This window comes from Cupressus sempervirens, chromosome 9 (assembly GCF_028749045.1).
Source record: "Cupressus sempervirens isolate cs-2001-9-10 chromosome 9, ASM2874904v1, whole genome shotgun sequence".
NCBI classification, from domain to species: Eukaryota; Viridiplantae; Streptophyta; class Pinopsida; order Cupressales; family Cupressaceae; genus Cupressus; species Cupressus sempervirens.
The window spans coordinates 571,861,165-571,877,758 of NC_143126.1; the positions used below are offsets into that span (position 1 = coordinate 571,861,165).

Below are 16,594 nucleotides of genomic sequence, written 5' to 3' on the forward strand. Positions count from 1 at the left end.
TGACATGAGGGAGAATATCATAAAGCCCTCACTAGGTATGTCATCTCATAATAATGGTTAAGGACCACATAAGGTTGTACTGCACATAAACCAAGTCATTCAAGCGCTTCTAAGTAAACCTATTGTGTTGCTTTGTGTGTATGGCCTCAAAAACGCTCGAGTTTCACTCGCAACCAAAAGTACTACAAGGCTGCAATAATATTTGGATGGCAAGCTTTTGAAAATTAGGTGTTGTACCATAATCTTCCCACCACAAATCTACAAAATCAAAAAATGTCGTTTATAATTTGGTAAAGATTCCAATAAACTTAATGAGCGAAATAAATAGTATAATAAAACTAAACAAATGTTCTCTTTTACCTAGCTGCAAGGTGTCTCTCCTACATTTCCAATTAGGTGAAGAAAACAATGACCCAAGGTCTTGAAGGTCCAAATCAATAACTAATCTCCAAATACATGTGTCTATGCCAACCTAAACGTCTGCATCTGCTCTGAAAGTGTTCACAAGAAAATCAAGGGGTTCAAGTAGTAGGCAACAAAATGAATATGTTGGTAGAGATGTTGGTTCCACCTATGATAGATTATGTTCCGTCTAGGCCTACATTTGGTCTTACTTGACCCATACAAGTGTTGAATGGCCTCTTTGGTTTTATCGGTAGCCTCACATAGATACCCCATGGGTTGCCAACTATTTTGAAACCTATGCATACAAAAATAAAGAAAATCAGCGAATTGCAATATCTAAAAAATTAAATAATAAATCATCAATCAAGGTTTCAAAACTTACATTTATGATCTCCTACATCACCTTGTAAAATCTGACATTATAAAAATTCTTCACAATCTTCTCTACATTAGGCTTCTTGGCATAAGGACTCTCCAACCATCTCTCACTCACAAAATATCCACTTCAAGTTGTGCAATATGGAAAATATGCTTTGCAAGGTGAGAAAGTTAGTAGCGAAGTGTGAGACACCCAATCACAAGAGATCCTTACCATCAATGTGCTCTCTCACAAGACTTGGGACTCATATACAGTTGTAGATTTACTTTTTCATATTCCTTCCATCTTTAACCATCTTCTCCACCCAACTCAATTTCCGTAGGTCCTCAAGGAACAAGTCAAGACAATAGTCAGCACAGGGGCTCCAAAATAATGTGTGATGGCTATCCATCACAAGTCTACCAGCTGCCACATATGTAGTTACATTATCACTCGTAATCTGGATGACATTACCCACTCTTACTTCCACCACCATCTTATCCAACATGTTTCACAAAGCCTTTGTATTCTTCACTTGATCAGAGACAACAACTAATTTTAGAAATACTAATTGTACCCCTAAAGCAACTAGAAAGTTGATGAGCATCCTATTCCTACCATCTGTCCACCAATCAGATAAAATGGTGCAACCTTTTTGTTCCCAAATTGTGCTTTTCTCTTCCACAAGTTGATGAAAGTTTTGGACTTCATTCTGCAACAACGGCCCACTCACCTCATAACAACTTGGGGCCTTCAACACCTTACCAAACACGGTCATTGCAATGACTAATTGATCCCAATATGGACTACATAAAGCATTGAAGGAAATATCATTGTAGTGCCAAAATCTTGCAACTACCACCTTTGTCTTCTAGTGCATCTCTTTGTTCCATGAAATTCAGGTTGAGCATCAAGAGAGTTACTAGGAACCCAAGATTTTGATATATGCCTACCCACATTTCATGATCCTCATATCCATGGCCCAATGGAAGAAGCCCCTCCACATGTTTTCAACCCTATAGAACTAAAATCTCCCATTGGGGCTGCCATGGCCTTTGTTGTCCTCTTTTTTGTGCATATGCTTCAAGGCTTGCCAAAGCCTCCCTTGTAGTCTCTTCCAGCCAACCATCACACGGTATAATATCATAACATAGAATCTTTGCAAGGTTATACTCCAATTTTCTTATGCCCCACTCATCTCCTTAGGCACATCTCAATTTGGTCTTCATGTCCCATGTTTCCATAATTTATCTCTTGTTCTACCACCAGCCAAATGGCATTGAAAGTCTACAAGTCCAACAATAAAGAAACAAATATTAGATAAGTCTGAGATCAAGTATACATTATAAACTAACTAAGATCATTTTTTCTCGGATTTTTAAAGAGGACAGTAACCAAAATGTTGTCTAAAACTAGTCATTAAATGTAAGTTAGCTCATTTAAATTATATAAATTTGGCGACTACCCTTATTAAAATCTGATAAATACATTTTAGTTATTGCAAATTACATATAATTTTAGTTCACACTACTTATTTTATTTCCTCATTTTTTTCACACTTGTTTAGTTCATTGCTTTCCTAAGAATTGTTGATGCAGACAAGTCAACATAGGATACATTAATGAGGGCATGGACAAGGTGAATGAGACCATTAGATCTTTTTACTCAAGGAATCAAACTAAATGTGATCCCCTATGGGAGGTCATTGATTGAAAATGGCACAATCTACTTCACAAGCCTACACATGTAGCTGCCCACTACCTTAATCCGACATTTGAATTTCACCTAGATTTCAAGGGCAGTGAACAGGTGTTGAGTAGACTCTACAAAGTTGTAGAGAAAATGTATTGATACTTCAATTGAAGTACATAGTCCATGAGATAAACTTCTTAGAAGACATATGCAAGAAAAACCAGACACTAATGATGCCAAGTAAAAATCTATTCAGGGCATAATTTAAAATTTAAATATTAAACTTTTCTATCTATGATTTTGTTACCATTTTATGTAGATAGAGTCAAAGTTAAGAAAAGATTATAGATTGACTTCTATTTTTTCTTGTTTCAGGGCATGGTAGGAGATGTTTGGTGCTCTGCCAAATCTACAAAGGATTCCAATTCTTATCTTGAGCCAACCATGTAGCTTCAAGATGCAAGTGTAACTAGAGTATGTTCAAGCATATACACATGTTCAAGCATATACACTCCAAAAAGCACAACAAGTTGGTAGTGAAAAGATTGGATGATCTTGTATTTGTTCATTACAACCTTTGCCTCCATCACAAATAGATCTTGGGCACTGGTGCATCTTGTATCACTTTAGAGGAGGCTGATCCATAGGCGGAGTGGAACACTGAGGTTGATGATCTTTTCTTCAATGATGAAGACTTGGAATGGGTTGAGCACATATACCATGAAGCAAAGGCAATAGCAATGGCAAAGGCGGAGGCTAGTAGACCCACTAGAGGACCTTAAGAGTGAGGATGATGTGAATATCATGAAGGCTGAACCTAAGACACAGAAAAAAATCACAGCTATAGAATCTTCTAGGACCTATCTTAAGTGTACACATAGGAAGGTTGTGGGACCGAATGGGTCACTCATATAGGCTGCTCTAAGCCTTAGTCAACTAGGCTCTAAATTTTATTTTGAAATATGTTTTGAACTTTTGATTCCATGAATATTGTATACATCTGACAGTGACATTATTCATATTTATAGTGTTATTTTGTTTAATTTATTTCCTTCAAAAATTCGTATTTGACTTATTCAATTATTGTAAACTTGTGAATGTGCGCAAAGTATCTTCTATTTATCTCAGTTTATTCTGTTTTTAAGGTTAATTTATTAAATAATGCATCAAAAAAGTTTTAAATCTTTAAAAATCTTTGAATTTCTTTGGTTTTTCAATTTGTCAAGTTATTGCCAAGTTTTTGTCGAGTTTGTGTGCGAGTATGAGTCCAAGTCAAAAATCAGATTTTCAAGTCTGAGCTGAGTATGGGTATTGTAACACTAGCACTGACTATAGTTGTCTCAAACATAGGATTAAGGCACATGTCACAATCTTGTCTAATCCTATCCCTCAAACTTGTCTTTATACGCAAGCCATCTTATAGATTCAACCAATCCATTCAAGCATCCATAATAAAGCAAGCTATTCTTTCCATTCTCTCAAGGAAGGTTATTTTGTTTTGCAAGTGATCATGGGGTGTATGTTGTTCACAATCAACTCCTACATTGCATGCTTATTGTGGTAGTTTTGGTAGATTATCATTTGTACCACATCCATCAATTTCAAGGGCATCTTAAAATAAGTAGTTATTGCACTACATGATTTTTATGTGGCTCTTTTACTCATAGATTTTAGCAACAATAGATTTATTTTTTCAAAGTGCACTTTCCATCTCTAGCAAGAAACAAAAGGGGTACTGTACAAATGAAAATGTGCCATAGGTCAAGGTCATGGTTGACATGGAGAATGTTTCTCAAGGTGGCAAGGAGCAATGAGATGCGGTATGGCATTTGCCTTTGGCTTATTTATATATTGTCTCCTACAGTGCAGGTATAGCATTTATGCTGGCTTATGTGGGATGTCTAGGGTTACATGAGGATTGCTGCTGTGGCATCTGTTGTACAGACTTCAAGTTATATTTTGCCTATCATTTGGTATAATTAAGAGTAGTTTGTCATAGCTGTTAGATGCAATCTGGAAGTGTTGAATAATCATTGTCTTGAATGATTAACTAATGGTGAGTAAAGAGAGAGAGAAAGATTAGCAGCGGTTTACTGTGTGAAGATCATGCCATTCTTTTATCCCATATGACCTTGGTCTCCAAAAGTTTAGTAAGTTACTAATCAATTTTGAAGCTAAGTTGTCAGTTCAGGTCGGGGTTCAGGTTCAAAGAACCAGTTCGCCAATGGAAAAAAATTGAAATGGTTTTGGGTTCATTAATACAAATACATGATTATACATACATACATACATATATAGCCTAGAAGCATAAATTAAGATTAGAATGTCACATAGTATCATAAGAGAAACAAAAATACTATAAACTTATAATCATAACGTCATATCAACATCAAAATGTTAGAATAATAATATTGAGTTCAAGTATCATTGTTTTGATTTTCAACAACTGGAACTTTACACTGAGTTTTAATCATCTGATGGATTACCTAAATCTTGATCATCTTCTTCTTCATCAAAAACATTAGTTGATTCTCAAACAGTGCCAATGCTAATGTGACCAGCTGCACCAACAAGATTCCCACTCTTTCCAAGTCTTCAAAACACTTATACTTTTTCACAGCACAAAGAACTTGTCTGTTTGTATTTAACATTCTGCTTGAAAAATGTTTCAAAAGTAGCTTGCAACTCCCTTCACCTACTGACGATATCATTTAATGTTTAAAACATGATTTATCGCTATAGAGAGCTTCCAGAAAATCGGACAGGGGTCTTTATCAGCAATTAGATATAAAAGTTTCACTGGAAGAAATCTTGAGAGCCAGTTTAATTTGATGTAATAATTATCTGAACTTCAGCAAATTTTGTTTTCTAATGTTAAAGATCTATTCAAATTCTGTAATAATTGTTTTCCGTAATAATTTATAGAATATTTCTCAGAGGAACTGTACCTAGTCCGCACTTGGTTTGCTTGGGTCTGCTCTGGCTCAACCTTGGTTCGACCTGGGCTCGTCCTGGATGAATCAGCCTGTCTGGGTTCAAACCCTGTTTGAACCCACAAGTGAACTGCACCTGAACCAAGACCTGGTTCGAACCCTGGCAAAATCAGGTTCCCAAGCAGGCGAACCGGACTTCATAGTTTTGAAGGGATAATTTTGCAATCTCTACATATGCATGCATCTATACTTGTGTTCAGGTAACAATAGACAAGAGAGCTGTGTATGACTCAAAAACAACTGTACAATGTCGAAAGATAAATATCTAGTTTCAATTGGAGCGAGAATCTTGAATTGATGAGCAATGTCATGATTGCACATGACATAATTGTTTAACAAGAACAAAAGAAACTGCTATAATAACCACCTGCTAAATTTGCAACTCGATCTTACTATGTCATTCAAAAGCTCTCTGCATGTTCTGGGCACTAGATGAAGAAAAGAAAAAAAGAACAGGATGGGGTTAACAACATATACAAGCTACATAAACATAGAATGAGGGCAGTTACCTTCATAAATTTTGCTCTCCCAAAGTACTCCTCTTGTTTCAGGCGTGATGTCTTTATATATCGTGAGACATAAGTGGCTTTACCATCTTTAATTCTGAGACCATGGATCATTCTGTGCAAAAGCATTACATTAAAAAATGTAAGATTGAAAGATTAATACTTTGGCTCTCTGCAAGATGTTGAACATGTTAAGGACTCTATACCATGTAAGATCAGATTAACCACTGATGGTACATTCCACAATGAAATGCATACATAAAATAATAGTTTAAATTGGCAAAGTTAGGTTCTTTTTAAGTGCTTGAGCTCAAGGTAAGACTTCATATCATTATATTTCTTCTTTACTGTGTCTCAGAGAATATTAAATAATACTGCTTCATTTATTTCATGTATTATGCTCTTGATCTCTCATATTTGTTTTGTCTTTTTAACTGTCCATCCATTTCTGGGTCGGAAAAAGAATAAGCAGCAAAGAAAGCAGAAACAGGGATAACAGTAACTTGTTATAAACTTCCTGTTATTTTTGTTTGATAAGGGTATAGTTGTCAAGCTAACAGTGCTGTTGACTATCTCTTGGGATTTCTTTATTTTGATATTTAATTATAAGCAGTTCTTTATAAAACATGTTGAAGAAGAAAGATTGCTTAGACACCCATAAACATTAGCTGCAGCATTAACTTGTCAGAAATTTTCTGAATGTCAAGACTCAAAATAGTAAATTTAACTATTATTTTTGGTTCTTGATTGTATTAAGTAATATCCATTTGAAATTTGAGATAATGAAATCTTACTCTTCAATTTCTATATTCTAATGTTGTCACTTATCCACCCTTCAGACTTAGAACCATCCTCTGAGCCATGGTTCATACAAGGTAAATATATTTATGAAGCAATGCTATTTTGTTTTCCATGCCCTTTGCAAAGGTAGGGTGCCATCTTAAGTCTGATACCATTATGCAACTTTTGGGCATCTGCTGACTAATCCAGTTTTCAGCTTTGCTACCACTGTTAGTATTTGCTAGTGTTAGGGCAATCCTTTTCAATGAGAATTTGAATGCTATGCTGCAGGTGTTTCTGTTCAGGAAGAAATTCTTCTATTGGGAGTTTGAAGCCCTGGCCTATTACTGAACTCTTTCAACTTTGAAAGTTAAAAGATCTCAGAATCCATGGGGTTCAATTATAGGCTGAAATAAAGACTGATTTCTGAGATGAGGGGAGCATAGAATACAAGATCTGAGGTGTTAGAATCTTCTTGTGAAGGTGAAGTGGAGCTCAATCAGTGCCACAGATAATATACAAAGCCCGCAACATTTATATATGCAGCAATAGAACTTTTGCATTCTATTATGGTTGAACCATTTGGCTAAGCACTCCATAATCTTAGCAGACAACTGAACCACCAGAAGGCCATTCTTCCATAGTGTAAGAAACAAAGCACCAAAGCAATGCAACAAACTGATGAAGCATAGAGTGAAAAGAGCACGGTCCAACACACAAGATCCATGGATCTTCACTATATTGGATGCCACATGCCACAGGAACCATTCATGGTCATATCTATCCACTACACTAACATCATGGTTCATTTCTAGTACATAGGATTCATGATGTGAAAGCAGTTCCTTACGACAAAAGGTTCTAAGTCAGTAAAAGTTGAAGAAGATATACCAAAAAGAATACATTCCATATTGGGGAAAATTGTCATGTCCTCTTTCTAGAGTGGACATCAGAGACGATAGAGTTGGCCTATCATTAGAGTCTCGTAGGCTGGCAGTGGTGTTTAGGGACTCAGTCAGGGTACACAGTGTTCGGATTTGGAGTTTCAAAGAGTAGGAGAGCAGTTGAGATAAGTTCCTTAATTATAGGAGGAGTTTCCTACATTTTAGGAGGTGGAGATGGGTTACATTCTTGAGTCTCTATGAGATCATTCTTTGGTTTCAGTTTCGAGAGATTCGGAGACATTCCTATTTTTTAGGAGTATCCTTATTTTTGAGAGATGAGACTGTCAGTTATTTCAGATTATCCGACATCAGTCATAGGTGGTGACGGGTTTAGTTTCACCTTGTAGAGGTGTCTTGGCTATCAGTTCACTATTTGAGAAATATTTTAATATATTTAAATATTCTCCTAAGTTAGCATTTTAATAATTTAAATAAGGCTAAGTTATAGCCATTTTGGAGTAATAAGGGGTTTTTGGGCCTCATCTGGATGAATATCCCTTGGTGTAATAGCTCGTTGGAAAGGTCTTGAACTTTTCTAAATATTTCTCTTTTGACTCAGAGCATTTCGGTGAATGGATTTCTTTCTATTGGGAAAAAGGTCAATTTCTAGATACTTGACCACTTAAAAAATGAGAAATATATTATTTTATAACCCAACGCCACATGGAGACACTTTTAGGGTTCGAGCTAAGTATGGTGGGCTATAAGGAGCTAAAGACAAAGTTCTAAAGCATTATTGACATATTACATTTTGGATTTGGGTTTTGGGCTCTGATTGAGCTTTCAGCACTTGGGACGCCAAACCCACTTGCTTTGCCTGTTTGGGACGTAGCCCCCAAAACAGTGGTTTGGATTCTTAGCAGTCAGAAGCATCTTGGAAATTGTGCATTGTTTCTTCAAGGGAATGCAGTATTGAGTCAGAGTTTTAGTTGGGGTTTGGGCATTTTATCCACGTGTGGGCACTTTGCAACTGTACGGCCGCAACAACTATATTCTTTCCCATGTGCAGCACTTGGAGAGTTGGAATCTGGCCGTACTTCTTTCTAGGCTCATATTTCTCATTCATGCCTTCAGGTTGGCTTTGTCCTTGGTTGTATTCATCTAGATATGATTATAAATCTTCATCTGGTTACTTATTAGGCATATATTCAAGAAAATTTGCTTGAAGCGACTTTGTTTTAAATATATTTGGAATACATTATCAAAACTGGTTCATGTTATTGTACTTCTATTATTACTTATTGAAAATCATCAAAAATACAAAACAATCAAACCCTTTTGCAACTTCTGTCTAGCTCTGCAAAAAAAATTTAATAAATAGGGAAAACAAATTTAAAAATATAAATTTACAACAGATTAGCAGAAGAGATCCATCAGGGGTCTTTCAGTGATATCAGAGCCTAGAACCTGCCAGCCTGTTGGAAAAGAAATCAATTTAGTTACAGGCCAATACCATGGCTAGAAATAAAAATGGGTGCTCTAAAGTTTCATCTTCGTTAACAAGCACAAGTAAGATGCCTCTTGCCAAGACATTCAATGTTGCAGTTATGAGCAGCTACTATCAGTATTGTTCTCCTCCTAAGGAGATACGCAACCTCCTTTCCTTTACAGAATTTATGGGTGTACCTGAAGCAGATGATAATTGGGTATCTACAAGCTCCTTTCAGCAGCAAAAAGAGAAAGAAATATTAAATGATAATAAAGAAGCCATTGGTCACAAATTGGAAGAGATTACAATCAGGGGACAAACTATTAGAGATGTTGGAAATGTGACACCAAGGTGTGAGGCCTATTCTGAAATTTGTAACAGCAGTTCAAATCATGAGGTAACATTTATTTCAAATGGAGGTAATGATGTTGATGATGGTATTCAACTTAAGAATGGGATGACAACTTCAGTATGCAGGCAGTCTGATTTTGAATCTCATAGAAGCCAAGTTGAAGACTTCTTTGTGCCACTTCTATCTAAGCATGTGAAGAATCAAGATGGGTGTTGTTTGATGATTGGAATGGAAGCATGGAGGAGGCTCCCACAACTCTGATTTGGGGCAGCGATAGCTTACACCCTCCTTGTAATACGGTAACTCTTTCACTTGGGAATAGTCATGAAGGCCCATATGCAAGTGGTGGCCATGAGGCTTTCTATGATAATACACTTAAAGGGGTCAAAAATATAACTAGAACACATCATAATAATTCTGAAGTTCATAACAGCAGTGACGCAACTTCGTTACTTCAAGATGTGGAATCCTTTGGTCAAGAAGAGAACTATGATTTGTATTCTATATTTGAGGGTACACATGGTGCAAGCATAGGACGTGATGATGGAAATGGTACAAGTCATCATAAGTCTGATTTTGTGTACTTTGGGGTAGATGATATAAAACATTGTCAAAGGTTGAATAAATATTGGTTAGATAGAGTTATGCAAGCAAAGATACTTGCTGCCCAAGCAAGACAACGTCTCCAAAGAGTCAAAGAATACCATAATCAGATAGATGATGCAAGCAAACAAAGGGAATCATCCATTAGATCTTTATTTCTTCCAACGGAAGAAGAGGCCAGTGCTGATTTTGATGGAACAAGTAATACAGAGGGTCAGGATTATTTTGGTGAGTTTGCACAAGAGAGTAATCCGGACATAGGTATTTCAGAGGCATTGGGTGATGAGACTTCATGTCATGATGAGTCTGATTTGTTAGACCATACCCTAGAAATCAGAGTAGTGTGTACTCATAGTGACATTGAATCCCAAGATCGTGATTCGGTTGTCTGTGCAGACACATGGGGAGCTGATGAGAGTGAGCATAGTGTGGTGATAGCAGTTTCATCATTGATAGAGGAGGTGGTCTCAGAGGTACAAAGTTGTAGTAGTATAAATGAGGATACATGCATTAGTGAATGCATACTGGATACTCCTTACACCGATGTACATGACTCTGACACAGTATCCTACCATAGCGTAGATTCAGAGGTAGTACACATGCCCGAGAACTATCATTTTCAGACTCCTCATCACTTAATTAGACAACTTAGGGTTGATGATAGGAGGGTAGACATAGTGGTTGAGCACTTTGATGTCACTCGACAGATGTTATCGACACTCAATTGGAGTGCTCTTATGACTGATGAGCAGGATAGTGGAGGATTTTCCATGGCAGATTTCCATGCTCTTCATAAGGCTATGGGTATATTGAAGTAGGACTTATACTATCCGTGTTGCGATAGTGCGCTCCCATCTTCACAGGATAGAGTTATTGATTTTAGGCACCTAACTCAGTAGTTTGGGAGACTGGTTGGTGGGACCAGAAAACGATCTAGCATTATGTCAAGCAATTTCCGACATGGGCTATCACATCTATATCACAAAGACTTCATCCGAGATCATGGTTACAGGATGATGTGGGTATTAGCAGACATGATGCTTTGGACAATTATTACTTTCGTGGTGGTATCACAGTGGTTGCGGAGAGATATGGCATGATAGAGGTTTCCAATTATCCCTGTTTATACCTGATGGATGGGTGTTGGTTCAGATGGTGTTGGAATTTGGGTGTTGTTTTGTTTGACGCCTTGTCTCATAGGGATTCCAATATGTTACCACCTTGGTTGCGGGAACACTCTCATCCAATGAGGGATCCTAGTATTATCCTATGCAATGCATTTGATTGGGCAATCCTTGATGTGTTGTTTTATTTCACAAACCCAGGAGTGTATATTAGAGTGGCGCAACAGGAGTTTGTTCATTGCTTGTGGACAAGCAATCTCCGGGAAGGGAGGATTTTCATGTCCTCTTTCTAGAGTGGACATCAGAGCAGAGTTGGCCTATCATTAGAGTCTCGTAGGTTGGCAGTGGTGTTTAGGGACTTAGTCAGGGTACACAGTGTTCGGATCTAGAGTTTTAGACAGTAGGAGAGCAGTTGAGAGCAACTCCTTAATTGTAGAAGTTTCCTACATTTTAAGAGGTGGAGATAGGTTACATTCTTGAGTCTCTACGAGATCATTCTTTGGTTTCAGTTTCGGGAGATTCGGAGACATTCCTATTTTTTAGGAGTACCCCTATTTTTGAGGGATGAGACTGTCAGTTATTTTAGATTATCCAACATCAGTCACAGGTGGTGACGAGTTCAGTTTCACCTTGTAAAGGTGTTTTGGCTATCAGTTCGCTATTTGGAAAATATTTTAATATATTTAAATATTCTCCTAAGTTAGCATTTTAATAATTTAAGTAAGGCTAAGTTATAGCCATTTTGGAGTAGTAAGGTGTTTTTTGGCCTCATCTGGATGAATATCCCTTGGTGTAATAGCTCGCGCTCGTTGGAAAGGTCTTGAACTTTTCTAAATATTTCTCTTTTGACTCAGAGCATTTCGGTGAATGGATTTCTTTCTATTGGGAAAAATGTCAATTTCAGGATACTTGACCACTTAAAAAATGAGAAATATATTATTTTATAACCCAACGCCACATGGAGACACTTTTAGGGTTTGAGCTAAGTATGGTGGGTTATAAGAAGGTAAAGACAAAGTTCTAAGGCATTATTGACATATTACATTTTGGATTTGGGTTTTGGGCTCTGATTAAGCTTTCAGCACTTGGGACGCCAAATCCACTTGCTTTGCCTATTTGGGACGTAGCCCCCAAAATAGTGGTTTGGATTCTTAGCAATCAGAAGCATCTTGGAGATTGTGCATTGTTTCTTCAAGGGAACGCAATATTGAGTCAGAGTTTTTAGTTGGGGTTTGGGCATTTTATCCATGTGTGGACACTTTGCAACTATACGGCCGCACCTAGCAGCCATATTCTTTCCCATGTGTAGCACTTGGAGAGCTGGAATCTGGGTGTACTTTTTTCTGGGCTCATATTTCTCATTCGCGCCTTCAGGTTGGCTTTGTCCTTGGTTGTATTCATCTGTATATGATTATAAATCTTCATCCGGTTACTTATTAGGCGTATATTTAGGAAAATCTGCTTGAAGCAACTTTATTTTAAATATATTTGGAATACATTATCAGAACTTGTTCATGTTATTGTACTTCTGTTATTACTTATTGAAAATCATCAAAAATACAAAACAATCAAACCCTTCTGCAACTTCTATCTAGCTCTGTAAGAAAATTTTAATAAACAAGGAAAACAAATTTAAAAATATAAATCTACAACAGATCAGCAGAAGAGATCCATCAGGGATCTTTCAAAAATACACGTGTTTTTACACACAAAATCATACACATCAAGTTGGCTAGTAATCAGACACTCTCAATAAAAGAATTGTTTGAGCCATAAAATTCCACTTGACCAAATAACAATACACATTACTCTTGGATGCCTCATGAAGAGTGTATTGTTAAAACTTAAAAGCATACTCTTGGAAACCTCAAAAGTATATGTCTGATTTAGATCATTTTCCTCACATGATTCAATCCAATTAAACATTTCGCATGATTTTAAAGCTTTTTAGAGATTTCCAATGGTCATTTGAAGTGCACTTGTCAAATGTTAAAAGCTTTTAGTTTGCTAGTTTTTTCCCACATCTTGGATAGAAAGTCATCCAGAAAATCCAGTTTAGATGTAAAGCTTTTGTTTGCTATTTTGAAGATGTTAAGATATAAAGGTTGACTCATATTTAATGTATTTGGAGCAGATAAATTTTCCACAAAATCAAAGGCAATAGTGGGGATATCTTACACGTGGTCCTTTATTAGATTTTTCTGCATGGGGCAAGGAATTAAGGTGTGAGATGTTATATTGTCCCCATGCTTCCAATGTTCGGCGATTATGCAAGCTGATAACTTTAGTAGGCCAAAATTATATTCAACGTCTGACAACATTGGAGATACTATTATTTGGAGAAATATTTCAGTCATATTTTGTCGAAGGTAGACTCTTGGAGGTGTGATATATTTTTTTAAATGCATTGATGTGAATGGCCATTTGTGAAGAACCAAACCTTAAATGCTGAAAACTATAGTGGTTGGCAATAAATTAGGTCTAACAATTATTAGGGCTATTTGGATGGTTTAGAACTTCCGCATTTGCATTATTCATCGATTGCATCTGAGTTTCATTTAATTATATTGATTGGTGCTGATGTCTGTATTCTGTTCACCCACAAAGGTCTGAATGCACTCCAAAATCCCTCAAGTCTTCATTTCAGCAAGCAGGAAGTTCCCAAATCCACCAATGTATCCAGAATTGTGACATTTCTCACCACAGGTCCCACCTATCCTCTTAAACAACTTAGAGCTTCATTGATAGTTTGATTTGACCCTGCAACTACTAGATTCAATTTGAAGGCTCCAAGAAAATTGTCCTTTATGTGGTTGGGATGGAGTTGAAAGGAAAATCGATGCTCATCCATGCCACCTTTATTATTGCATGACCCAAAGATTTACAGATCATCTCTAGGCCACTGTTTCAGCTCTTTTTCAAGTGATTTCATCATCATTGCACAAAATTTAACACACCATCAAGGGTATGGTGAATGTATAGGAGGCTCTTCTAACAGGCAACATTTATCATCCTAACAATAAGGTATGATTCTCCTACAACAAGTGAGATCGCAGATTTTCACAACGTGTGTAAAGTCTACGTGTTTCCCATTTTTGATGACATACAGGTGATATATGACATCCTTTTTCAATTTACAAGGACGGAAAAAATAATCTAGAGAAGAACAAAGAAAGAAAAGTAGTCATATAGCCAGGGCTTTTGTTCTAGTGAAGAAAAAGACAAATGTTTTGTAATTTTACAAACTAGGCTCACCCCAAATGTGTAATTGACATATTGTACTTTCAAGAAGAGAGAAACTCAAAGAGTAGAATCAACCTTGTTTGAAAGTCTTCATTAACACTGTGTTTATGGATTTGTCTGTGATTGATTGGCTAGTTAGACGACTATAAAAACCTTGCAAGGCTTTTGCATAGTTTCTATTCACAAACAATAAAAGAAACATGTGAGTTTTTGTATGGATTACTAAGTAGACTCTCCTAGTATTCTGCAGATTCATTTATCCTTATTTAATTGAATGTGGGTATTGAAGATAGTTTGCTTATACATAGTCTTCAGTGGAATTTTCCATTAGGTTTCCCTCTAAGATTTCAGTAAATTGCATGTTTGAATGAGCTTGAGCTCATGACTTTGTTGCCCTGCTGGAATTGGCACCGGTCTTCTGTTAACTCCACTTTGCATCACGCCGACACCAAAACAATTCATTAAGATCACTTTAAGTTATGATTTTGGTAGTTTTCCCAACCTTATAGCATAAGAAGTATACCTCAATATATCCATTTCATTAAAGCTCATGCCTAGTAGGTTTTTCTACTGTAAAAGGTATGCAGCCTTGACTGTCAAACTAGCACATTGGTATAATGTGACACCAGTTTTGGGACACATTGCATAAATGATATAATTTGTAACAAGGAAAATATCCAATTACATTATTATCAATCAGTTCAGCATTTCAGGGAAAACTTTCTTGGTCTTGCAAAACTAAAACTGGAGGAGGTCTCACCCACCTCAATAATTGGTCCTAAATTGCCCAACCTGAACATAGGTTCCATGACACTCCACCAGATTTGACACCCTTGGCACTTGGGATGAGATCCAGCCTTAACAGATTTGGGGTCCACAAATCAGATCACCAATATCTACCATAGGTCATTTAGGCCTCGATCCTTCCTGGATACAGAAATTGACAGAAAGAGTATGTTGGGACTATTGTTGACCAAGTGCAGGTTATTTTATACTTACTTCATGCATGGGATTGAAATACAGTACAGTGATAATACAAAGGGATTACTTGATAATGATGGTGGTGATAACGATGATGGCCCAAGTGACAATTCTATTTAATGACTTACATGATATTCTTCCAACTCTTTTTTCGTTGTATAAGTAGCTTATGATTTTCTATGGACAGACAGCTGCTCTTTCAAAGCTGAAACTTGTATCAATATTGTGTAAGTAGTTTATGTTTCTACATGGAATCATGAATAGACAGCTGCTCTTTGGGAGGCTAAACTTATTAACTAAGATTTTTATTTCGTGAAAGTATTCAATTTAAAGCTTGGACCTTCAGTTATAATTTACATTAGTTTGATTGTTCTTTCTAGGCATATATGACTTGTAGACTACTTAATTCAAAATTTATTTTTAAAATAAGTATGATAACCATTTGTTTGAATTGTTTAGAACTATAATGAACAGTAAAAAATGCCAAAACTATAATATGCATTAAGCAAGCAACTTTCTGGATGTAGAGAAGCAAACAAATTTAAGTTTGTCTGTTGAGGAAAGAGATCGAAAACAGACCCATCTCCATCAAACCTGCATAAAATAAGACAGGGCGTTGGAAATTTCCATCAGTTATCTATCACACCTATTACACAAATCATAAATAAATTGCTACATTAGAATTACAAGGAAACAGAAAGCTTACAGGACCTCTGCTCATTTACGCCTGCATTAACTATGAATAAGTATGTGTTAAGATTAAAAGGATTATGTACCAGTAACAATCGTCTAATTATACCCCAATTGTTTGCAACTTATAAACAGTGATCCTATATGGCCAAACAATTAAACTACTATACTGCAGTCTGCTAAGAAGATCTAATAAATGTTCTTCAATAAGTGATTTCATTCTTGTTATAGATGTAATCAGGTAGCATCTAGAGCATCAGAATTCTAAAAGCATTGATTAGTAATTTGAGACAAATAGAAATCTAACCACAAATAAAGCAGTTTGAAGTTTTTTCTTTTTCCATTTTTACAATGGTGAAAATGAAAGAAACAAAATATGCCAATTATATGACTAGTATGGCTTAATTTGACTTAAAAATACACCCAGAAATAGGAAAAGAATGAAGTGCTCAAAGCATCTTCCCCTCATAAGGAGCCTATCTATCATAGGAACA

General features: G+C 36.4%; 1 protein-coding gene across 1 annotated transcript in view; it reads right to left on the minus strand.

Annotated features, from left to right (window-relative positions):
* Window positions 1-16,594, minus strand: part of LOC149539953 (carotenoid 9,10(9',10')-cleavage dioxygenase-like) — a 60,917-nt gene that overhangs the window by 12,011 nt on the left and 32,312 nt on the right. The window contains exons 3-4 of the mRNA XM_089801168.1: window positions 15,990-16,004; window positions 5,958-6,069 (exon numbers count right to left, since the gene is read on the minus strand). Coding sequence (XP_089657294.1) covers window positions 5,958-6,069; window positions 15,990-16,004 — 127 coding nt within the window. The remainder of the gene's footprint in view (window positions 1-5,957; window positions 6,070-15,989; window positions 16,005-16,594) is intronic.